The sequence below is a fragment of the Varanus komodoensis genome, unplaced genomic scaffold (genome assembly GCF_004798865.1).
Source record: "Varanus komodoensis strain SLA01 unplaced genomic scaffold, ASM479886v1 scaffold20_1, whole genome shotgun sequence".
Lineage (NCBI taxonomy): Eukaryota > Metazoa > Chordata > Lepidosauria > Squamata > Varanidae > Varanus > Varanus komodoensis.
The window spans coordinates 15,780,109-15,805,777 of NW_025335587.1; the positions used below are offsets into that span (position 1 = coordinate 15,780,109).

A 25,669-nucleotide genomic window follows, 5' to 3' on the forward strand; every position below is an offset into this window, starting at 1 on the left:
GTCACACACAGGGAACTTCTAGGGGGACAACTTGAATGCTCCTCTTGAGCTTTTCTCTCATACACACACACTCCTAAAAGGGTTCATGAATATAAAAAATCAACCTGGTGTTACCACAGCTTCAAAAGAACTGGGAAAGGCTGACCCTCCCCAGTTTCCACCCAGGGCTGTGAGGGTCCTGAGCCCACCCTTCACCATGGTCAAAGGTTCTCGAGTATTTACCTGTGTGTTACAGACAGACCAATATTCCTTCGTACCGTTTGAGGAGATCCCTGGGGGAGATCTAAGAAACCAAAATGTAAAAAGACAGTGCATTATTTTAATTATGCAAGCATCTACAAGCGGCAGGTTAGGAGGTCTAATTGCACCAACCAGGGTACGGAATGACTAAGCCGGAAGCACTTCAGCAGCCGACTCCACCACCTTTCCAGGTGGGCAGTGCTGACTCCAGGTGAGACACCCTCAGTAGAAGGCCTCACTAACGGTTCATGACACAGCCCTGTTTCGTTGATGTCCTTGTTGTATTGTTCTGACTTATCCGAGAGAACGTCTTTGGTTCTATTATATGGCACAGAAGCATTATAACAGTTAATATGACATGGTAGAGTTGGAAAAATCTCCGGAAAGAGCAACACACATGACCAAAATGGTTGGGAAGATCACCAACATCTGGGCCCATTTGCCCTAGAAAAGAGGAAACTTGGCAAAAATGTACCCATTGCTCATGGTATGCAGAAGGGGCCAGGAGAGCATCTGTCTCCTGCTGCCATAATACCAGAACCCGGGGTTGCCATGAAGATCCAGAACAGATCAAAAGGTGGTCGTCAAATGGTGCACTGTTAAACCGCAGGAGTCACTTCCACAAAACATCATGGGGGCCAGCTACTTGAGAGGCTTTTAAAATGAACTGGATAAATTCGCAAGGTATCAACCACACCCGATGGCTAAATGTCACCCCCAGTATCAGAGGCATCATGCCTGCATGCACCAGTTGCTGGGGAACACGTGGGGGGGTGCTGTCACAGTCATGCCCCTCTTGTGGGCTTCCCCTTGGGTTGGCCACTGCGTGAACCAAGTGGATGAATTTGATGAACCCACAGTTTGATCCAGCATGTTTTTGCTGTGTTATTAAATCTTGTTTGTGACCATTTTCAGCCGCGCGCACACACGTATTCCGATGGCGATGCCCACATCCCTTCCCAGAAATCAATGTGTATACATCTGCAAGCCTGGCCTGTCTCTCCTTCTCTCCTTTCAACAGCACACCTTTATCAAAAGGATCCAGAGGAGGGCAGGAAAAATGATCCGGGGTTTGGAAACGCTGCCCTGTGAGGAGAGACTGAGGGGGGACATGAGATCCCTCTATAAGTACCCCCAAGGCTGTCACAAAGAGGAAGGTCAAGATCTCTTCTTGCTGATGCCAGAGTGTAGGACACAGAAGAATCAATTCAAGTTGCAGCAACCCAGATTCAGGCTGGACATCAGGAGAAGCTTCTTCACGATCAGAGCAATAGGGCAGTGGGACCAGCTGCCTGGAGAGGTGGGGGGCTCTCCCACACTGGAGGCATTCAAAAAAACTGGGCAGCCATCTGAGAGATGGTGTAACGTGGTGTCCTGTACCAGTAGGGGGTTGGACTCGATGGCCTTCATGGCCCCTTCCTACTCTACTATTCTATGAATGCCAGGAAATACTTCCTGGCGGTTAGGACCCCGAGGGCTTGGAATGCGCTTCCACAGGAGGTGGTTGCAGCCCCAACAGTGAGGGTGTTCAAGGACAGGCTGGACATGCACATGGGAGGCATATCATGAGCAGAGCTGGCTGGAGCCAAGGGTCAGACTAGATGGCCCAGGAGACCCCTTCTGACCCACTCTGTTTCTACGATCACTGCTCCATGCATGGGCCTGCATACAAAGGACATTCCTGAGATCAAGGCAAATGCTTCCATGTGAAAGGCGACACCCAGCAGGGATAGACGGATGCCGCATCTCAGATCTTTCCCAGTGCCCAAGGAGCCTCACCAGGGGGGTATCTGGGGAGGGTTTACACGATCTTGGTGCCTCCTTGATGTTCCGGATTCCAGCTCCCATCAGCCCAAACAGCCTTTGTCAACGGTCAGAAATTCCAGAAATGGAAATCCACAAGACCAGGAAGGAACCAGATGGGGAAGGGTGGACCGGCCGATGCGCTTCGGGCACAAAGAAAGAGGGTTTGCGCGGGGATGACCAGCTGCTGATGGGATGCAACGGGTTCTAACCTCGCCACGAGGAGGATGTGCAAAGACCTTCCTCCAGGAGCAGAAGCCACTTACGAGGCTGCCTAAGATGCAGACCGCAACTGCAGTCGTAAGACCAGTGGCTGAACTTTTGTGAACTCGCTCATTACAATTCACACATTGTTCCACTCAGCTACGCTCCCATAAGCAATTCCCGGAGCTGACATCAGCTTGCCCCCTGGCCTGGGCTGCATCTCCCTCTGCTGGCTTTGCATGAAAGTCATGCAACCTGGCGCTCTCCAGATGTCCTGGGTGCCAACTCCCATCAGCCCCAGCTGGCATGACCAATTGCCTGGAATGCTGGGAGCTGTAGTCCCAAACTTCGAAAAGCCACTAGGTTGGGAGAGTTGGGCATTACTGTTCAATAATTCCATCCCATATCGTCCTACTGCGTGGTAATCCTCTTTGCCCATAATAAAACGGAGTTGCACTTTTTCCCCTTTTTTGCTTCGAATTCCTGCTCTGGATTGCACCATTTCTTAAACCATTTCTGATGCTCCCAAGTGTCTGTGTTTACACAGTCCTGGCCCAAGAGTGGCCCACCTGGGGCCTCCAGAAGCAAAAGGGTTAGCACAACCCAAAGCACCAGAGAACGCCTACTTAGAAATCTACCCAAGCAGAGTGAGATGCCCCCACACTTTCTCCCTTCCACACCCTTGTCTTTTTCTCTCTCCCCCTCCCTAGCCCTAGCCTAGCCTTGCCTCCCCCGCCATTTTAACACCCAAAAACGCCTCACAGCGACTCTGGTAGCAGCAATGCAGAGAATTAAAAGGGACACCCCCAAGGAGCACGTGGGATGAACGAGAGGGCCACTGTTAGATTGATGTAGCAGCAGATTTGGGCAATATCGATGCCTGGAGGACGCAAGCCACAAATGTAACACTCAAGCGTCCTGGATTCAGCACTCCGTGTTGGCCGCCGCTTCTCCAAATCCGCTCTCTTCTTTGTCATCCTCTCCTGGCTCTAGATGGCACCAGATTCTCACGTTCTCAAAACCACAGAGCTTATGTGCTCTTAATTTTTGTTTTTAAAGATCGGTCTGGCAAATCACCGGCTGGGTTGTGTGATGGGAATGCCGCAACGGCCAACTCATTTCCTGCAAAGCATCCGACACACTTGGAATATGCATCCTGGCGAATTTCAAGATCGCAGACGCTGCTAGAAAAGGTTGTCTTGGAAGCGTTCTGAACATTGGGATATACGGTGTTCTGTGGAATTTCGTGCCCAGGCTCCACTCCGTTTATGGCTACCATTCTGAGCTCTAACGGCCACTTTCTAACCAGCTCAAACCTTCTCCCTCCAAACTCAGCTTTTTCCTTTTATAATTGTCACAATCTAGAGATATACGAGGCAGGATGTGCATGAGAAGAGGCATGGGATAGAGAAGATCCTGAAAGCCAGAAATATCCACGCAGATGGCTGGATACGTAACAGTCAGGGATGCTTTAAACTGGACAGCTGCATTGAGCAGGGCGTTGGCCTTAAGGACCGAAAAGGCCCCTATGATTCTATGGGTCACAAGACGCAAGCCTCAACCGCACGCTTCCTCACCATTTCTCATCTTCCCTGACCCTTGCCCATTCCTTTTGTTTTTTCACCCTTTGATCTGTTTCATCAGATCGAAGAAGTCATATGGTTCAATTCTTGGGCAGAAATGACAAATTGATGCTCGTAACGGTCTCTACAAAGCCTTCCAAAATTTCAAACCCTGCGACTCATATAATCATAACTCATAACCACAGATGTTTCTGAAACCTTTACATTTCATATTTAAATTACTAATATCACTGCAATCTACACCCCAAGTGTCAAATAGTGTAAGACGTTAGTTTTGGTTCACAAACCGCTACACTTCACACTTACTGTCTGAATACTAACCTTATACTTCTTTTAAACAATAAAAAGTATTAGGAGACTAGTACATCAGAGGAGAGACCTACCATATGCATCAAAATTTAGTCCTTCTACAATACATCTGCATAGTTCATGTTTCTGATAATACAACTAAACATAGTTTATGTTTCTGAGACTGAGGGAACTGGGTCTCTTCAGCCTGGAGAAGAGGAGACTCAGAGGGGATCTGTTGGCGACACACAGGTATGTGAGGGGATGTCACATGGAGATGGGTAGAGACCTGTTCTCCCCTGCAGAGGAAGGCAGGACGCGCTCCAACGGAGCAAAGCTCAGGGAGCCAAGGTTCAATTTGGATGCCAGGAAGTCCTTCCTGACAGTTAGGACCCCGAGGGTGTGGAATAGGCTTCCATGGGAGGTGGCTGAGGCCCCACTGGTGAGGGTGTTCAAAGATAGGCTGGACATGCACATGGTGGGCATGTTGTGAGCCGAGCGGGCTGGAGCCGGGGGTCAGACTAGATGGCCTGAGAGACCCCTTCTGACTCGCTCTATTTTTATGTTTCTAACTACTGTGAGAGTGAATGTGTTAAGACTTACAAGAACCTTGCACAAACATGTGAAAAGATGGGCCACAGAATCAAATCTACGACTTACATCAAGCTATGACACTGAAACATCTAGAAGATATCAGTTATGAAATGAAAAAGTTAGCCCTACTACATAGAATTCAGCAGAGCACATAAATGAGTTAATTTATGCAAGAACCCAAAGGGTTTGCCATGATTTCCCGCGATAAGCTGTCGGGAACTTTAACACGGCTGCCTTCTCGACGAAGAAAAGATAACTGGGAAGGAACGTGTGCATAGCAAAGTAATTTTGTTGTGCTCCAGCAGGCAAGTCTAGAACCAGTGGGCGGAAATGGCAAGGACACAGATTCCTAATGGTACGAACCATTCAACCCAGAAAAGACTGCTTTGGAAGAGCGCTTTTTCCCTGGAGGGATTTAAGCCAGAACTGCATCCTCTCTGTCAAAAAGGGGGTTGGAGTAGATGCCCTCCAAGAGCCCATCCATGCAGAAATAAGCCCCACTGTTTGAGTCAGTGGGCACAGAACTGCAGCTCAGCACATTCCAGATCATAAAGTGTAAGAATTTCGACAAAGCATTTGAATCAATCCAACTGTAACATCAGCTTTAGCAGCCACAGTGCCCCTTTTGCTGGAGGCATTCAAGCAGAGGTGAGAGAGCAAGGAGCTAAGACTTGGAGCTAAGGCTCGAAGGAGACTTCCACGAATCCATAACCCTAAGACTTGAATTCAGGGCATCAGCTGCAGGGAGCAACAAGCAAGGGCTGTGTGTGAACGGCTACACAGTTCGAAGTGATTGCAGTCCCAAAAGACATGCAGCAAGAGAGAAAACAAGCAGGCTGAATTTCGCCTCTTCTCAGCAGCTAGAAAAAGAGGAAGCCCTTCGAGAACAGCTTTGCATGACTGTTTCTTCTGACCTAACACCCTCTGAAAGATGAAGCATCTCAACAAACTCATGCTGCTGGAATTTCCTCCCATGCCCGAACCAAGTCATCCGTGTTTACTTTGCTCAGCTTAGCTCCCCAGTGCCAGGCAAGGCTTTGAATCACGTCATTTCTGCGAAAACTAGTTCAGCAACCAATCGGTGGGAAGGGGCTGCCCAAACCAGGTTCTGCCCACCCCCCTTGTCTAGAACAGAAGCTGGGCTCCCCAAATAGGGTTCAGCCCCAACTCCTGTCAGCCCCAGTCCGCATGGCCAAGAGTTAGGCTGATCAGAATTTTAGTGCAAGATTAGAAGCCTGCCAAGCCACACTGGCTTCCCCAGCTTCAGTCTAAAACTCAAGTCAGTCCTAATCATACCGAAAGCAGGATTAAGGAATCTAACTTTTAGACCAAGGAGTGATTCTCTGCCTTGCACCCCTGAATCTCTTTCTCAGGGCCACTTCTGTGCCCATTTCATGCCCTGCCACCTTGTCAGCTTAGGTGCCCTGCAGGGGGAATTTTTACAGGGACTACTGCTAAGAACGGATTAAATCAGGCTCTGAAACCGTAACTGAGTCTGGCAAGGAGATTACGTGGAGGAATACACAGCAAGGGGTCCAAGTGCCCTTTTATTCCTTTTGTTATAACGCCCTCAGTTACATCCTTTCCCCTGCTTGCGCTCACTCACTCGCTCGCTCGCTCTCTCTCACACACACACACACACACACACACACACTCTCTCTCTCGGGAAAAACTCAGGTTTATACCTGGGCCCAATCTGGCCCCACTCACGGTCTTTTGGGTTGTGAAGCTTCAGACTGAACACTTTTGGAAGAGAGCTTTTAACCAGCACCTGCCCCCACGGCCCCGTCCTACAGTTCCAAAGCAAGCCGCTGCCAAACGTCTTTGGGGGTGTGAAAAGCTGACAAACAGCAACAAGGTGTGGACTTCCAACCCTCTCCGGAACCGCTGTAAGGATTGCCAGAATTAAGCATCTCTTACCGAATCTGAAAGACAGCAAACAAAGAAAACAACCGTGAATCGTGGGAGCGCATGAATCAGAAACGCACGGCAAGCAGGCGAGACTGCCCGACTGGAGCCCGACAACTCAGATGCACAACCGTCAGCCTGCCTGGGGTACTTGACTGCTCTCTGCACAGCCCACGGGGCCCTGGCGTGTCCCGGACACTTCTCCCTGCTGCTCCAACAGATCCCTGTTTTGCTGTGGCGTTTAGCCTGAGACTCCCTGCAAAGATCCCAGCGCAGGTGCGGCAGCTCCTTCATTGCTGGAACAGAGCAGTTGGGACAGGGATTGCCGGAATGGGCCGGCGTTGCAGCCCGTCCACCCAGGGAGGGACCCAAAACTCTCGATCGGAACTGCAGGGGCCTGTTCCGTGTCCGTCCTCATGTATCCCATGCTTTGATCTCAGCAGAGTCGAAGCTTCTCCAGCCCTGAGCACTGAGACCTGGGAGGGGGAAAGAATTCACCTGCGTACACAGTTGCACGGATGGCTCCGACCCACCCTCAGCCCCACACCTGGCTCTGCTTCAACTGCCCAGCAGTGTCCCAGGTGGGAGGTTTCCCAGCCCGGCCTGGAGATGTGCAGGGATGGAACCCCAACCTGTCTGCATCCCAAGCAGGGGGCCACCCAAGTTTCTGCAATCCAAAAATGCCACCCTGTGGAGTGGGAGAGGAAGGAAAGAGGCCTCCGGACACTTGGTCTTCCCATCCCAGCATTCCTAGCAGAGGAAGTGCCAAAATAGCTTTGCTGTGAGGGGGGGATGTGTCTGTATCAAGGGTAGGGAATAGACGGGGGGGGGGGGGCTGGTGTGACTGAATGATGTGGAGGGCATGGCAGGAGACAGCTCTACGAAACCTGTCCATGGGAATTCCTTCACCTCACGTGGGCCCAGGGTTAATTGGCTGCACACATTTTGCATTTTATTGGGTACGCCACCTGCTCATTTAAAAGCAACGTACACTTATCGCTAAGAACTAAAAGCACATTGCTAACTGGCCCCCACCTCCAGCTAAGAGTGTCCCTGCTCCCACTGTTGCTGCTGAAGCCATCAGAAGCAGCTCTCACCTGTTGAATTATGCAACTAAGGATCTAGTGCTTTTTCCTCCTCCCTCCCAACCCCCTTTCCTTTTGTACTGAGACTTTAGTTTATAAGTCTATGGGCAGAGACTCTCATAAGCACTATCTTTGTACTGTACCCTTGTTTTGACTGGCAGGTGGGATAAAACACTAAAAATATAGAAGATAATATTTGATAATATATAAAAAGAACTTATATAAGTTCTTTAGAGAAACAGTCAATGTTGCATATCACTGATTCCGCAATGGGGTGGCAGTGGGACTGGGAAGACCCTTACTTTGCAGGGGGAACTTCGTCGATCCGGTTGCCGAGCTGGGATTCATGGGACTTGCTCCTCGTGAGGGTCGAGAAGTTGGGCAGCAGCTGGAAAACCTTCCGGCTCGGTGGGGGAGGGGTCCGCGGAGGTTTGCCCCTCTTGAGCTGGGGGGTGGCGGGCGGCGTGATGGTGATGCTGTGCGGCGTGCGGAGGTTGCGCCTCCCGCACGGGGTGGGGAACGCGAATGACTCCAGGAGGCTTTCGGTGGAGGAAGGGGGCCCTTGGCCCAAGGGCAGGGTGTCCGACGACAGGATCGCAGAGACTGAGACGGAGCGGGGCTGCGGGCCGTTGCCCTTCAGGAGCGGCAAGCTGCCGTGCATCCAAGAGAGCCCCATGGGGCAGGGAGGCAGTTCGGGGGGGGGCATCAGGCTGTTTTCACGGCACGTGCCCGGCTGGTGCCAGACTGAGTCATCCCTGGATTCCGCACCTGCGTGTTGAGGTCAAAGCATCATTAAGCACTCGCCGCAGACAGAGTGGACTCTGGACCAACAAGCAGGCAGTCCCAGAATCCCCCATTCCAGCCCCCCCCCTTTTTTCTGCTCTAGAGCAGTGCAATTGGAAGGCTGCTCACTTTTCCACCCCACTCAGCAAGCCCCACCCCTTCCGGTGGTCTCCCGATGCCCTGTTAGGAGCCCATTTTCGGATTGGAGAGCTCCAATGCATAACTGGGAGCAGCGTGCATTTCGAAGGATCACCGAGTGTGGCTTCCCAGGTGCAAACGGGGTATGTGTTTGCAGGAAGATGGAACGAATTTCTCCCCATGTCCAAACTGCAGGGGGCTCCGGGTGGGACCCTTCCCCCCTTTTGGCCACCCCTTCTCTCTGTCTCTGTCTCCCTCTGTCCATTCCTCCCCACCCAGTAGATTGATGACGGGGGAAAACCACAGCTTATGCCCAACCTCTGCACTGTACATGGCACGTCCTCCCAGATCCACCACTCCATCCCCGTTGCCCTCTCCTCTCACCCTTGTCTCCCCGTTTGCTCAAAATCTGAGCCCACTGTGAGCAGAACTCTTGCCTTGCTCTCCCTACCCAGCTTGGCCTCATTTCCTCCCTCGGCTCTCCACACCGACATAATAAGTAGAATTCCCCCTGCCCTAAATGCATCTCTCAGGGAATGCCTGCTCTGGTTTGAGCCCCGCGTCCCTTCCCGCAAACGAGATCTCCTGGCAGAGAGAAGGAAGTGGTTTACCTGCCCGGGTCACTTTCCGCAAGCAGGCAAGGGCACCGTTCAGCCGCGAACAGTCTTCCACACTGGCCCCGCACCTCTTCATGGTCTCTTTCACCTTCGACTCGTTCATTTCCAGTAAGGCATCAAGGGTCAGCTCCTCCGGTATTTTCTGCCGAAAAGAGAGCAGGAGGAAAGCGTTTGCAGGACCCTGCGGCTGCCTTGCCCACAGAAGGATCTCTGAAGCTTCACGGACTCACGTCTCCGCTCACCCCCGCCTGGGGGGAGAATGAATCGCTCTTTGTGGTTTGGACATGGTCAGGAATTTCACTGGCACAGAAACAGCGTTCCCGATGTGGTGCCCTCGGCAGCTGTGTGTGTGTGTGTGTGGCTTTTTTTAAGCCGAACAAAGGAATGAGAAAGTTATTTCCTATTGGATGGCCAGTCACTCCAACTTTTGAGCAGTGACGAGACAAATACAGGAAAAGCTGGCTGGGCTTGCATGCCGGCAGCCCTAAGTGCTCTCGGGAGGCAATGACCGGCATTGTGCGGTGATCTTTGCTGGAACCGCTTCTGTGCCAAAACACTCCCAATGAGCAGCCCACCCAAAAACTGTACATAAAATGCACACAGGTAAGCAGAGACCACAAAAAGTTGGATGGTGCAGAATCAATGGACACAACGAAAGGTGGGAAATTCTGATCTTTACTTTCCTAGCTCAGTGCCAACACATTTGGGGTTTCAGGATAAAGCCACCTTAAAAGGCTGGGAAAGTCAGCCAGAAAGCAGGCACAAAAAACCTTACAGCCGTATTATAAAGTAAGTCCTGATTACTAGTCCTCATTTTTTCACAGGTTTCTTTTTATACCTGTGCCTATTTTTGGTAAGCCACTGTTCCTTGCAGAAGAGTGCTTTTTCTTCTTGTGCTCTTTTTAGATCATGCTTCTGTGGAGTTTATTTTTATCGGAATATTGATTTGGGTTTCTTCGCTGTGCAGGTAAGTGGCTTCAAGACAGCTTTTTGAGGTGTGACGTGACACCTACTCTTAACTAATAAATAATGGAGGTTATAATGACAGAAAGGGTGAGGCTGTGGCTAAGACTGGACCATCCCTGAGAGCACAGAGTAAGATATGAAAGAGGCAAAATTCGAACCAGGTAAGCTCTCGTTCTTAGCTCAGTTGCAGAGGCCCTGCACTCCAAAACCAAAAGTAGGAGGCAGAGAGAGAGAGAGACAGAGAGAGGCAAAAGCATCCTGGGAGGAAGGGGAGAGACGGATAACTTAAACCAGGCTGAGATTCAAGTCACGAAGTGAGGGAGCTACAGAGTGTTCTGGAAAATCATTTCAACACCAGATGAGACGAGCACATGGCTAACAAGTATTTGCGTGAGAGAACTGCTTCTTGGGGAATGCTTCCAAAAACATTTTCCCCTCCCTCTTTCTCAGAGCGAACATCTGAATACCAGTACAAATTGTTCTTTGAGTGGACTCCCACGGAAGATTGTTGGGGGGTGCAGGGTTCGAACGAGTCACAGGAAGGGACCAGCAGCGGTTCTTGAGGTGCGGCACTAACACAAAGCCATCGGTAGAAGGAGGGGTCTGCACAGTCCAAGGTGGGATAGACCAGGGATCCCAGAAAGGGTTTCTTACATCTTTTTTACTACACAACGCCAAAGTCTGCTGTGGTCCCTCCGTCTGAACAGCCCATAGCGAAGGGAAGCCATTTGGCATGGCCATCAGCTAAGGGCCACCGGATCGGGTCCTGACAGGCTCATCCGGCACTGGGTGAACCAAAGGCCTATGTCTGGGAGCCACCATTTTCATTTCCCACCACCTGCCCGGACAGGATTGTGCCAGGGCATTGTGGGGAATTTAAACGGCTACTCCCAAAGAGAGAGGTGCCCAAGGGCGGTGCACATGGACCCAAGGGTATAGATTTTGGCAGGTGCCTCAAAATACACAGTACCATGCCTGGCAAGCAGAAAATTATGTCCGTCCCAGGTCAATACTACTCCAAGCCAACTAAGACCAAAACAATGTCTTTGCCCAGGTACGAAATAAAATATAGGCCATACAAGTGTTTAGAAGAATTTTAAAATGTTTTGTGTAATTTCATGATTAGGGCACATTCATCTGGCTGGCAAAATGGACACATCTCCCTCGGCGAATGGGGCGGCATAAAAATGTTTTAATTAATTAATTAATCTCAGGAATGAAAGCAACAAGATCTCCTTTCACGAGACACGGCCAAGCGAGAGCAGATACGGCAAACTGGCTAAGGTACTAATTAAGATAATAACTGAGCTATTGTTGTTATTCCCAAACTGGCTCCCTCCAGGTGTACTGCCCCATACTGGGGTAGTTCTGCATTCCCTGAACCCAGCCACTTGCTTTAAGCCCTGGCAGGGGTGCAAGCGAGTCTCTCTGTTTGCATAATTATGCGAGAATAACTAGCAGTGTTCATCATTTCGCTGCCTTCTCACATAATCCGGTGTCTGAACTACATTTCGGAACACGCTGTGAATTCACACCAGCGGCTGGCTCGCACCCAGGATCATAAGAAAACCTGCTGGGTTTCGGAATGGGTGTGGGTGGCGTGAGAAAAAACAGCCCTAAGAGAAATGCTGTCCTCAAGCTGACTTGCCGGAAAGGTTTCACTGAATTTTTGAAGCAAACTTCGGGATTCCGTTGGAGAGGCTCGTAGGGTAGGATCGCGCAATCTAAGGGTTTTTGAGCAGTTTCAAAACCAGGGCTAAAACCCCGCAGAAGACAAGATATTCCATTATTCCGTTTATCTCCTAAGATGCAAAGCGCTTACACCATAAGCAGTTTTGGGGCATATCTGCACACTTGAATTCTTTTGCAGCCCTACTTCTGGATTTGTTCCAATGAAGAACAATATGCAAATATTACTGTATACTAAATATAAATAAAATACATCTCTGCCCAATGCCCTCCACTTTGCCATAAGTAGCGCTGCCTCCTTTCCACAGATGTTTCGGTAACTAATTTTTTTAACATGTCTTATTGATCTTGCTGCTGTCCTTTGTGCTTTTCAACGCCCAGATTGTATTTAAATCCTGTATTAATTTTATTAACATTTTATTTTTTATTAAAAACATTAAATACCGTTCTTAATGCCTACTTTAAAAATGTTGATTTGATTCTTTTGAATTGTTTTAATGTTTGGCTTTTAATTTACATTTTTTTTAAAAAATTAACTGGATCTTATCTTTTAGTGGTTGTATTATTGGTGTTATTACTCACCGTAAGCTGCCTAGACAGTCTTGCTGGATGTGGGTGCAGCATATAAACATAATTAATAGATGCATGCAATAATAAGCAGTAGTAAAAATAACATGTTATCTGCATGGTGATGGCAAAGCTGCATCACTGAGTGATCATTCCTGGGCAAAAGGGCTTCTTCTGGCATTACCTCCCCGCCACCCCAGAGTAAGGAAGAGGTTGATAGTGTACCACGCATATTGGCAAGAGCTAAACTCCAGAGTTTTCAGTCAGAATGACTTAATGCCTTCCAAGCTTGAGAGCTGCATGCTAAAACCTCTGGGCACAGCCCTTTAAAATCGACAAGCTATACACACTTCCCTGAGAAAAATCATTTCTTTTGCTTTGTGTGCGAAAAGCATGCTTTATAACCCTTCCAAGAGAACAACTGTTCCTCCTTTTCTCTCTCTCTCTCTCTCTCACACACACACACACACACACACACAGGGAAAGAGAGAGCAAGAGAGAATTTTCTTCTGCTCCTGATTCTGGTGCTGTTTCCCTCAAGAGCATGACTTCACGTAACATGAGTTTGGCCCAAAATGAGCGCCAAGTTTAGAAAGCAAGGTTTCTTGCCCTGCACTGGACCCTGTGGAAATTTCTCTGAACATCTGGTAAGCGCTCCCTCCTTAATCACCCTGAGGCCATACGCCGATCTGGCACGTGGCAGCCGCTTAAAAGGGGCGAAAGTCGCACCCTAATGGGGCTGCTACACTAATGCCAACACCAGCAGAAAGGAAGGGTTGGCGGCTACGCGAGACGGCACAGTAAGGACACAAACACACCAGTGCCTGGCCCAGCTAGAGCGAGCTATTCTTAGTGCGCAGCCATCTCGCAAGCAGCACGGAGGCCCGGGTCTCGCCAAGACGGTGGATCCGCGTCCAGGCCGCGTGGCTTCAGCCATCAGGAGAGACTGCACATGGCTGGAAGGCCCTCGGTGTGAACACCCGCTCGGCACAAAGAAATCCCCCGGGAAGGAGCAGGGTTTGCGCTGAGCTCTGCTCCCCGATGCGTCATCTTCTCAAGACAGAGCTGGGGTAGTTTTCATTTTATTTGGAGAAATGCCCCAACTTGTCAGCCTCTACCTGCAGTATGCCGAGGTCTGGGAGGTTTACCTTCCCCAGGAATTTAATTTTAGAAGGCTGGAATGGCGAACTGTAGGAAGTGTAAGCAGAGCAAAGGAGATTATATTTAAGCAATCCCCATGACCTTGAATTGGAAGAGCTCAGACAGGATTTCTAACCCTGGTGTGGTCCGTGCGTGAGTATGGAGCCCAGAGGGGGGAGGATGGATGACCGAATCGTTGGCCACAGCCGCTCGTAAAAACTGCTCTAGCACGTCCTAGACGATCAGCCCAATACGATTTCTCTCCATGCACTGCCAGTAACATGATAAAGACATTGTTTTTCATGGAACAGAGATAAAAGTTAGTCTTGAGCACATTTCAGGGAAGGGCTGGAGAAACACATATCTTACTAGAAGTCTCCTGTGTGCTAAAATGGACTAGATACGGCATATTTTTGGCTGGGGGGGTGCATTGCAAAACGCTGATATTCTGCATTGCTGGATCATTCTGTGGGATTTGCTTTCTCACACCTTTCTGTTCCTGTTCCTAGTCCCTTGCCGGACGACTGAACATCAGTTAAAACTCACTTAATCCTTAAACCTCCCCCAGAAAAGCTCCAGCTTGCTCTGTACCCCAAGAGCTGATCACATCCCCAGTTTGACTTTATTATGTTTATATACCACCTTTTCCCTTTCAAGGGACTCAAAGCAGCTTACATCATTCTCCCCCTCTCCCTCGCCATCCTACCCTCACAAAAACCCTGTGAGGCAGGTTGGGCCGAGATTCTATGACTGGCCCAAAGTCATCCAGTGAGATCCATAACTTCGTGAGGACCCAAACCCAGATCTCCTGAGTCCCTGCCCCACACTCTTACCACTTCACCACACTACCTCTCCAGGGAATTGTACATACCCATGCCAGGAAGAAATGGCCCTTAGCCCAGCAACTCCATGAAATATGGAGGTAATGGTCTACCTTGCAGGGGTGTTGTAAGGGTCAACAAGCAGACCATTAATTTATAAAACCTGTTTTTCATTATAAAATAATCTCAAAGCAGGGCACAAAACTGGTAAAACAAATGGAAATAAATCCAGAAGAGAGAAGGGAAACAAAAACAAAAATGGAAAATAGGAAGCATGGGGAATGACATGAAGCCCCTCCTCCCCCCGCTTCATTTTTCCTCTGCCCTCCTCATCCCATTTTACTTGTGTATCGATGCCTTCACAGATTATACTCCTGCAGGTAGGAACCACCTTTGCATTGCTTGCAAACTGCTCCAGGAGCCTGGAGGAACGGACTACAAATACTTTAATAAGTACATGAATAAATATTAAACTGCTTTCAGTTTTTGCTGGCTAGCTTCTTTCATCGTGTTCTCCAACAGCCAATGAAATAGAAACACACACACTCTCACACAGCTCGAAGATATATCTAACCTCAAACCAGAAAATAGGCCTTTTTTAACAGGACAGGAAATCGTCACTTACTTAAACCAATCTAAACTTCAAGCTTATAAAAGAGTATGACCATTTATGAAAACGTTGGCATAGAAGCCAAGTTTTAGCGTTATACAATATTAAACAGGGATACACCAGCTGCTGCAGGCGGTTTTCCTACACTAGCTCTTTCTTTCACCCTTTGGTTGGGGAGACTACCCCCATCTACTCCAAAACACTCTTTGATTCAACTACCACACGTTCAAAATGTCCCCACCCTTGAAAATTTAGCAGACTCGTGCATGCCAACTTTAATTTTTAAAGCGAGAGGTTCTAAAGGTTGGCTGTGCCTGGAAGTCATCTCATTGTCTCTCCCCTCCTAACCTCAGAAATACCAAGGATGGGCTGCAGACACCATGCAATAAGGCTTTCTGCACTAGCTGAGAGGTCCCCTTGCTTCACATTGTCAAGCCCCAGCACAGAAAGTGCACTAAAACCAAGTCTAGGCATAAATAAAGCCCTCAATGCTCAAATACAACGGCATCATTCTCACTAGTACAGCTTTCTGTTTTCTGCTGTTGTTTTTTTTTTCTAAAGGAAGCTTGTCGCTACATTTAGCTTCTAATTGGAAAAAGGATGCAGGAAGCCAGCCAGTCTGTTTAAAGTCTAAAATTCACAAGCAAGCAAAAGACTAATCCTCCGATTGGAGGGGGACGACACACCAAGGCCTCACCCAACGTTCTCCCGAGTGCCTCTCCAGCCGCTGAAGTCTCTTTCCGCAGCCACAATTTCCCCATGAACACTCCATGACTACTCCGGTCTCCCAGCAAAGAAGTAGACGGAAGCAGGCAGGCAAAACTTGATTGACTAGAACCCCTGCTTCAGAAGAGCAGGACTAGCTCAGACACGCCAGCCTGCCGAAACCCATCAAAACAAAACACACAGACACGAGGGATGGGGAAGCGAGGATTAAACAGCCAGGCCAGGGTGTTCGTTTTCCCCCATGACTTGCCGGTTTGGCTTGGTTTGGTTTCCTTTTGAATCACAACAGTGGCGCTGCCAGGACAAGACTTCGGGGCAGGAGTCCAGGGTCCCACTTTACACACGGCCAGCTAAGAGGCTCCCTGTGTGAGACCCACGAAGTTGTGTGCCATTTTGAGGGGAGCTGAGGGCCCATGAAAGGGGCCAGTCACAAAAGAGAACGGTCTGCCAAAGGCAGCTTGCTTTCCCCCCCTAGTGCCTGGACAATACAGGTTAATTAACCCACAAGTCAGCAATCTATATAAACTAGCCCAGTCAAGTCTAAAATTATATAACTGCACAATGGAGCTGCAAACATTGCATTTTTTATTTTTTTATTTTTAGGATAACCAAAATGCATTAAAAAGATGTCTGAAATTGCTTAGGAAACTGTTCTTCTAAAACCTAAAGAGATCCCAGCTAGTCAGCAAAAAGCATCCAATTTCAGACCTGTAGCAACATTCCCTTTTGTTATTCTTTGCTATTGCCTGCTCTTAGCCATTTTAAACTTTGATATTTTTTCTGATTTTATGGTATTTTTATTAGATTTTTATCATGTGTTTTTATGGATGGTGTAACCCTCTCAGAGAGCTTTGGCTGTAAGGAAGTACAGAAATGAAAACAAACAAACAGGGAAGTTATATATTTAGGATTACTCAGAAATCCATGGAAGAAGATTCCATCTTTGATCATGTGAATGATCAAAAGACATATAAATGATTATCTTAAGGTCATTTGGGTTATTATGTTCTATTGTATTTCAATCTATCTTATTGTGTTGTAAGCCGCCCCAAGGCTTCGGCAAGGGGCGGCATAGAAATGTAATAATAATAATAATAATAATAATATGCTTGGAAACATTGCTGTTTGGCTCACACCATCGCTCTTGTAGCAGCTTCTGGCGTAACCGTCTAAACACTTTCCAGAGAGCTCAAGCCAACGGGCAGTAAAGAATATGAATAACATGAATGAACACCAATCGTGTATCGCTAGCATGGCACCTTTTGCTAGACGGCAACTCTGTCCGTGAAGCAGCAGTGCTGGATCTTGTCCAAGATCAGCATACTGAAAGAAAACCATTAAGAAGTGGTATGGAAAATGCTGGCTACTGCAAACATTTTGTGGGCCAAAGAAAGTTGTACCTCTTCAGGCCTTTAATTAAATAACAGAAAACAGCAGTGATTCTTAAAAAAAATAAGCTAGCATAGGAGGAATTACGTGATTTCCCTTTGCTGAGTTTATGAAGCATCGACACAACCTAGATTTGCGAACACAGAGAAAAATTCCTATCTTGTCAATTAAGCACAGTAAGGTCATATAGCCAACGTTTAATCAAGTATCCGTGTCTCTGCATCAACAACAGAGCAATGCAGAACTGGGGGGGTGGGGGGGGGGGGACAGACCACACTTCCCAGAGTCTCAATCTGCTCTTCTAGAAAGTCGCAACTTTCCCTTGGCCATGGACTGTTTGGGGATTTCCTGGTTTTTGCAGTCTTCTGTCTTTCCTGAAAATCTGAAATAGTCCTCTTAAGTCTTTAGTTACTGGCAGCAACAGTTCCAGGTTAAAGTATGTTGGTATTGTGAAATATGCCGATGCTTTTAGCCTTTGCTTCCCCTACAATGTGGAATGGAATGTGGCCCCCAGACTCAACCTGACTCTGAGCCCATGCAAACAGCGCACTTTCCCCCGCCATGAAATTCCCTGAATGTATTTTTAGGATTCTGCAATTAAATGATTTGGCTTTTTTAAATTGGAAAGAAACAAGAAATGTCGACACGCAGGTTATTAAGCACAAAAGGTTGCACATCACAGATGCCGGTGTTTGAACCTGAAGTGGCCAAACCGATGCATTTATTTCTTCAAGAAGAACAGGGCTGTTTCTAAAATGGCACATGTGTGTTTCGTTTTGTGGTGACCCATGGTGGTTTGCAAGGGCCACAAGGTAACGGAAAACCAATTGCATGCTGTTCTCGGGCCTCTGGCCGGCCGCCCAGAATCTTGGGTGAAGCGGACCAGCTCGTCATACCACTTGGCATATTGGACCAACCCATTCTTCAGGCCTGACCTGGCCATTGCAAAAGTTGCTGTTACTAGCCGTAAAACCGTCCTTTCTTTCAGAGCAGAAGCTGATGCTGAAATATGGTTGGGGAAGGGCTGCGTTCCGTGAGTCGCCAACTGGACATTCCGATACAGCGGAATACGGAATGTTTTCCAGCACCGAGAGCTGAATTCTGCTTGAGAGGTTTGCTGAAGATGCATCCCAGTCACACACGAAGGCAAAATCCCCAAGGGACAAGAGCACGTTGGCTTTAAGGAGAAATCTTAGTTAGCTCATACAGCTTTTCTATCATAGAGGAAAATCTGATAATTCTGACTATTATCATCTCCCATTTATATCCTGCCTTTTTTCCTCTTACAAAGAACCCTGGGCAGCGTTCATAGTTCTCTCCACTCCAATTTTAGCTTCTCAACAACAACCTTATAAGGTAGGTTAGGCTGAAAGGAAGTGATTGGCCCTAAGGAGCATCACGGTTGGCTGGGGATTAGAACCCAGGTCTCTCTGGTCCCAGACCAACTTTCTAATCATTCTGCCACACTGGCATCACACTGGATGCTTCGGCTCTGCGGTCCTTCCTCTCAGAAGCTGCTGTATGTCATTCCCCACCTCCGCTACCTGGACATTTTCCTAATGACTGATAAGTCACAATGCACAACGCCAACACCTGGAACAGCTGTGCAACTGACGGAGCATCTGAAACCATAATACAGAAACATGGAAGATCACTTAAGTTTAACTAACTTTAATAGCCTAGAAAGAATGAGGAAGGTCTTTTAATATTATACTGAAAACTCAGAAAGATTCGCCTACAGTGGCACGAAGATTCTCAGCTTGTCCCCAACATGTGCCATAAGCCCTCATGGCTTCAATAAACCAAGATAGGATGCCGTGATCATGCAAACTGGCCCAGGTGAGAGCTATGTGGTTTGTATCACTTCAGACAGCAGCCAGGGAAGTCCAGATTTGTTGAATGCTCCCGCACATTTTAAAAAACGGTTGCAAAAGGGAACAAGGAAAAGACCACCTCACGTCCTGTTGCTCTGATGTGCTAATATATATATATAAATTTAACCTGCAACCCACTTGCAACTAGAAACAGAAAAATCAAAGATGCTACCACCTCACCCTACTGTACCCGCTGCTTAATGGGCACATCGGTTCTTAGAGCAATCGGCACCTAAATGGGTTCTTTTAGCTTCTGCAAATTAGTTAGGCAAAGATACATCAGCTCTCATCCTAGTTTTAGAGAGGCAAACCATTTATTTTAGTAACCCACTGAAACTAGACACCGGCCTCTTACCTACCTCAGGAACCGCATTCTCCGGAGACACCAGGCCCCGCACATTCCGCAACAGGACCGACTGGTCGCTGCTGTCTGTGCTTGCGGTAGTTGTTTTCGTTGTGGCCCAGCTCCATAAGCACTGCATTGTTGCCACAGTGATCTCTCCCCCAAACTAAAGGATTTTACAAGCGGCCATTTGACTGGTTTTAAGTGCAGGCTTTCAAGGTTTGAAATTCCAAACCCCAAGCCACCCAGCGCATAACAACCTGGAGCTCCCCCCAAGTCAAGAGTTTGCCGTCCAGGATTGGATGGCAAAAATGTCAGCCAGCAAAAGATAAGCTCTTCTGTGGATCAGCAGAGTCAGCAGATATTTTAAAATGTTCCCAACAGGCTATTTATGAAAGGGGAGGTGGGTCTGGGGCTTTCCACCCTGCCCTGCCTAGCAGCTTTATTTTTGGAATCAGCCAAAGCAAGAGGGGAACATAACACATCCTGCATGCGATGACCATGCTAGAAAAAGAAAAGCAAAATTTATAAAACCCCTGTAGCGTGTTTTCTTTTGGAGGTTCCTGTCATCCAGCACCGACCAGATGCAAACATACGGGCGTACTTCCCAAGCTGTAAACATTCTCTAATTCTGTCAACTCCCCCATGCATTGCTAAAAACTTTGCACATGCACAGTGGCACAGCAGCTGAGCCTATCCCGCTGAGATGCCAAAACAGACCTTCTGGCCAAAGATTTATGAGATCCAGTCTTCACTATTCTCCAAATGTTTTGGACTTCCATCAGCCCCAAGCAACACTCCCAATGGCCAGGAAAGCTGGAGTCGTGATTCTCACCTTGAGGTTTTATTTTCAGGTTTAGACACAGATTCAAGACCCTACTTGGTTATGCACCTCGAAAGATGAACCAGGACTGGCTTCTCTACCTGTCTCCTTAAGGAAGACCAAAAACCCCTTCCTTAGCCCTGTGGAAATTTGCAGAGCAGCGAGCAGACTCAATACCACCTTCCCACACAACAGCCTTCTCCAACCTGCTACTTTAGACTAAAACTTATCAGTAGTCACACTGGCTGGGACTGCTGGAAAGTGAAATCCTAAATATCCAGTGAGATCCAGGCTAGGAGAGACTGAGTGTACATTAAGAGCGAATTTTTAATCCAAGCGCAGATCTTTATGTAGGCAAAACAACCATACCATCTGGACACAAGAGGAATGATTCAAGAGACCTGGGGAGCACCTTGGAAGCAGGTATGCGATGCTGGCAAATCCACTCTACTTGTGTTTAGACTTTTGACAGCTTTCCAACGTGTTAAAGTCGGGCTGAATCAGCTTGGTAGGACTGCCTTTTGAGAATGAGACTAGGCCAGACAGGACTGGCTTTGGAGAAATTGTTCCAAAGAGTTATCTGCACGAGTTTGGAGCTAGGAATTGTACATCCATCTTTCCATTTGCACAAACTGTCATTTGTGTAAAATCGGTGGCTCAAGAGATTGGAGAGAATAAAGCTTTTTACCATCTCTTAATTTTTTTGTTCTCATTTCACATGAGAAGTACAGAAAACTCCTCTCAAAGAATATCTAAACGCTCCATTTTGGACACCCTGAATTTCCCGAAGCCTACATTTCTATCTTTGCTCCACCGTTGGCACACACTGCAAACCAGAGAACATAACTTTGCACAGACTCCCCCAGCTTGAAAAAAAAAATACTGGTTTTAAAAACTGAAGCAGGCATGTTGGATCAACTCACTTCGGATCGAGTTGGTTGCCAACACCATGGAGCCCATCCCTTGGGTTCCTCACACATCCCCATCCTAGAAGTCCAAAATAAATTCCTTAGGGGAATGAAAACTCCCCAGGGAGTACTGAGAGACGCCCAATGGCCGTGCACAGAGTCCTCTACAGTAAGGATCATGTTGGAAAAACAGAGTGGCTTCAGTGGATGATGCCCTGAACAGAACCATTCCCATCTAGAGTTCCCATTTCAGGGCCAAACTCTATGCGACATTAAACACTGCAGGAGGATCTTTTAAAAAAACAGTAAAATAGCCATCAATGGGGAATGGCCTGTGATGAAGGCAAGCGAAATCACAACCATACCACATAGGAAAAGTTTTGTCCTGTACCGCATTTCCAGAAAACCATCTCCTGGTGCCATCTAGCATGGGAAGAAAGCTCCGAGCAGCTAAATTAGACAGCTTTTCTTCTTTTATCAGCAGTCAAAAGGCAGCAAGGTATGGTCACAGTTCACAGAAATAAAGGCAGTTCTTGATAAACAGGCACCTTCTGGAGCATACAGAAGTTGAGTAAAGAATTAGGAAGCGTCTTCTACAATCCTCCATTAAAAAAACACTCGCTGTTTCATAACTGGTGATAAGAACACTTGACCTAAAATCCAGCGCATGCAAAGAGGAAAAGCACATGGGTCGGAAGGGGTGGTGCCAGGGAGACAAATCTGCATTGAATTTGCATATGGTAATTCACATCTGTTTGCAGCAGTAGATGAAATTCAGTCCCTGACATTGCACCGAGGCCTAGAAGAAACCTTCCCTCTACACCCAAAGGCACTCAGGGCTGGTTCACCTGATCCCTACAGGGACCCCGGACTCCACACTTCCTGGAAATAGATCCAGGAGCATGGAAAAGAGATTCAGGGCCAAGATTCCACACGGCTCAGGGGCACACCTGCCTCCCAAGATCACTGAAATGCGTATTTCTGAAGAAACCTTTCCACACTTTAACCCCACAGCTGCTCCTGCACAAAAACAGTCCGAGCCACTGTTCTTAGAACACCCACCTGCAGGGGACTTTTTGATTTCCCATGGGAAATTCCAGCACACACTCTATGGAGGAGGCAAAAAAATGCTTGGCACTTTCCCGGACTTCCCACTGAGGAATCCCTTCTACGCATGGCAATGGAATCCAGGGAAATCCTTCCAAACTACCCTGCCTGATAAACTGAACATTCCCTTCATCAACAGATTTGCGCAACTCCCCGTTAGAAGTGGCTGCACAAGGCCCCCCTTGTGAGCAGTGTGGTATAGTGGTTACAGTGCCAGGCTGGGACTCAGGAGATCTGAGTTCTAGTCCCCACTCAGCTACAAAGCTCAGCCTGACCGATCTCACAGGGTTGTTGTGAGGTCACAGGGGAGCAGGAGAAAGATCGCGTATGTACCACCTTGGGCAATTTTGGGGTAACAAATGAGTAAGCGATGATGGAAAAACATCAGCTCCTGCTCAGTATCTGTTCTATGTATGCAGGGAGTTAAAATGAGAGGAAACACAGCACCTTCTAGCACCATTGCGATGTTCTAATAAACACATAAGAGGAAGAGGGCCATCTGCACATGCTCAGAAGCCCTGGAAAGGAGTGGGGGTTGGGATGCAAAGCCTGTTGCCACTGCCACATCCTTTCAAATGGGTTTCTTAGCTCAGGACAAGAGGCAGCTGCCTGTTGAAGCTAAACAGATCTGCATCTGGGTCAGTGCTTGGAGGCACAGCTGAGCCCCCTTTAGACAGGATATAAATGCAATCCATCAAACAGCAAAAGCCACAAATGAGATGAGACCATGCAGCAGAATCCCAAAATAAGACTGCACCACTTCAGCCTGTGAAAGAAAGGATCTCCTTTTGCCAGTAGTGTAGAGCCTCCAGCTTTGGAGGCAGTCTATCTGAAAACTAGCTGCCATCCTACAAGCTGGCCTATCCATGACTACTTAGGAGAGAAGCAGTGCAGAGGCCTCAGAGCTTGACTCAGCATCTTCCCACACTTTAAAACACCTTTCAGTCAGTGGGTGGCTGGATGGGGATGCCCAGGATGATGATGATGATGATGATGATGATTATTATTATTATTACATTTCTATGCCGCCCCTTGCCGAAGCCTCGGGGCGGCTTACAACACAATAAGATACATTGAAATACAATAGAACATAATAAATTACCAATAAATACAAAAATACAAAAAATAATATAAAATTAACAGTATAAAATAAGTAAAAAAGAATATAGGAGGAGGAAAGAGAAGGAAGAGGAAGTTGCCCTGGCCAGATCATATATTTTAACAATTAAAATTAAAATTAAAACTGCACATCTGGTGATCATGTCCTTCAAGCAATGGATTACCTTTTAATGGTGCTTATTCCCTCAAAAATGTGTTTAGCATCATGACAGTGGAAGTAAACAGCCATTTATTCATGTCGTTTGTGTGCTGCCCTGATCTAAGAGGGTTTAAAATGTGAAAACGGGACACAGAGAATTTATTTTCTTTTAATTGGGGTTAGAAAAATGTGTTCCCTCCTTTCTTTGCTCTAACGAATCAGGAACGTACTTGCAATAATAAAACATGGAAAGACGGGAGTGGGTGGGGGGGGGAATGTGTAGAGGACACACAGTCATCTATCCACCCCCCCTTAAGACCATTAAGGGTTTAACTGTACACATGCTTAGACAGAAAAAACATCCTACAGGTTCCAGCATTCCCCAAGCACCAGGGTAGCCGGCACTGAGCTTCGGTCTCATCCAGTCCGGTGTCTATATACGATAATCATGTGGTCGAACTCTGGTAGCGGGAGAACAAGGCCAACGAACTGCCTGCCCTTTCCAAAATGGAACCCCCTTTATTGAAGGTGACTTTCTCAGTCCCTTAAGAATGTGGCCCAGCGGCCAACTCAAGCAACCCCGGAAAAGGCAAGGACCACACACCCCGGGCCTACGAGCACAACAGGCATGGACAGAACCATGGGAATTACAGAGCGCGATGCCCCCGATTCCCCAGATAAGCCCAACTGGAATCACTCCAGCCAATATGGCAATGCTGAACTCATTCTTGGAGAGCAAGTGACTCTGACATCACCGGAATGACAGGATCTGCAGAGATGGCCAGGGAAAGTCCAAGTTTTGCAGAAGTAGAAACGACCTTTTCCAGGAGGGGGAAGGCTAAATCGGGAGGGGAGACACCAAGGAGGGCTGACCTTGCTAGTCAGAGAATGGACACAGGCTGGCATTGACCTTTCTGCGCACTGCTAACACGGGAGGGAAAGGCGCGGGCCGCGCAGCTGCTCTGCTCACTGCTTAATGACTGGGATGACAAAGCAAAGATAAGACCGCAAGAGGCCCTGTGAACCGCTGGGTGTGTTTTCCATGGTGCAACATCCGTGAGTAAGAAGCCCCAAGGGCGGAGGCCTTTGCTAGGCTGCTCCGGGGCTTAAGCAATGCCAGAAAGCCCCCCACGGACCCCGTCAACAGGAGGATGGTTAGTGTCCAACCTGTCTGCAAAACCACCAGAGCCAGTGTGGTTCCTTTGCACCCAGAACCAGCTCCAGGGATCAGCATGGGAGGGCATCCAATGACCGGAAGGGTTCCTGTTTGGCACTGCAGAGACCCCCAAATTCCTACCTCTGACGCTTCTCCTCGTCACTGGCCATTCATCCACCCTCTCTGAGCTATGAAGCACAGTGGCCTTCAGGTGCCTTCTGAATGGATGTGGCCCAGAGGAAAACCCAAGCTAAGAGGCCTGACCAAGGCAGCAGTGACGGCGACCTGGACCAGGCTGCCTTGAAAATGCCCCGGCTCCATCCCTGGGTTGACGCATCTCTTTCCCGTTTGGAAGAGAGGCTGTGAAAACATCAATGGCCACGGCTGGATTAAATCTTTCTGGTAAAGAATAAGTCTTATTTGTCAGCAACAAAATGTGTTAAGCCAGATGTGACTTCATGCAAGAATACTGCCATGGAGCCAACTGGGTGACTTTGGGCCAGTCACAGACTCTCAGCCCAACCTACCTCACAGGGTTGTTGTTGTGGGGATAAGATGGAGGAGGAAAAGGATGTAAGCTGCCTTGAGCCCTTTGCAGGAAAAAGGCAGGATATAAATCGCAATATAAATAAAATATTTAGGTGACCGAGCCGGTGCAGTGGTGAAGATCGCGGGACTGGGACTCAGGCGATCCGGGTTCTAGTCCCCACTCGATTATGCAGCCAAAGGAGTGACTTTGGGCCTGTCGGACTCTCAGCCCAACCTACCTCGCAGGGTTGTTGTTGTGGGGATAAGGTTGAGAGTAGAGGAGGAGAATGAAGTAGGCCGCTTTGAGTTTGAGAGAAAAGCAGGATATAAACTGAAGCAAATATTTGTGCCCCACCTTTCCTCCTCTTGCAAGTGGCTTACAAGGTTCCCCTTCTTTCCATCTTATCTTCACAACAACCTTTTGAGGTAGGCTAGGCAGAAAGGCCATTACTGAGTTAGACAGTGAACTTCATGGCTGAACCCAGATCTTCCCAGTTCCAGTCAAACTCTCCATCCACCAC

General features: G+C 48.0%; 1 protein-coding gene across 8 annotated transcripts in view; it reads right to left on the bottom strand.

Annotated features, from left to right (window-relative positions):
- Nucleotides 1-25,669, bottom strand: part of KSR1 (kinase suppressor of ras 1) — a 93,310-nt gene that overhangs the window by 25,794 nt on the left and 41,847 nt on the right. For all 8 annotated transcript variants that reach the window (XM_044430491.1, XM_044430492.1, XM_044430490.1 and 5 more), the window contains exons 3-6: nt 9,238-9,385; nt 8,008-8,473; nt 6,633-6,637; nt 223-283 (exon numbers count right to left, since the gene is read on the bottom strand). In XM_044430491.1, the coding sequence (XP_044286426.1) occupies nt 223-283; nt 6,633-6,637; nt 8,008-8,473; nt 9,238-9,346 (641 nt within the window). In that variant the 5' untranslated portion in view covers nt 9,347-9,385. The remainder of the gene's footprint in view (nt 1-222; nt 284-6,632; nt 6,638-8,007; nt 8,474-9,237; nt 9,386-25,669) is intronic.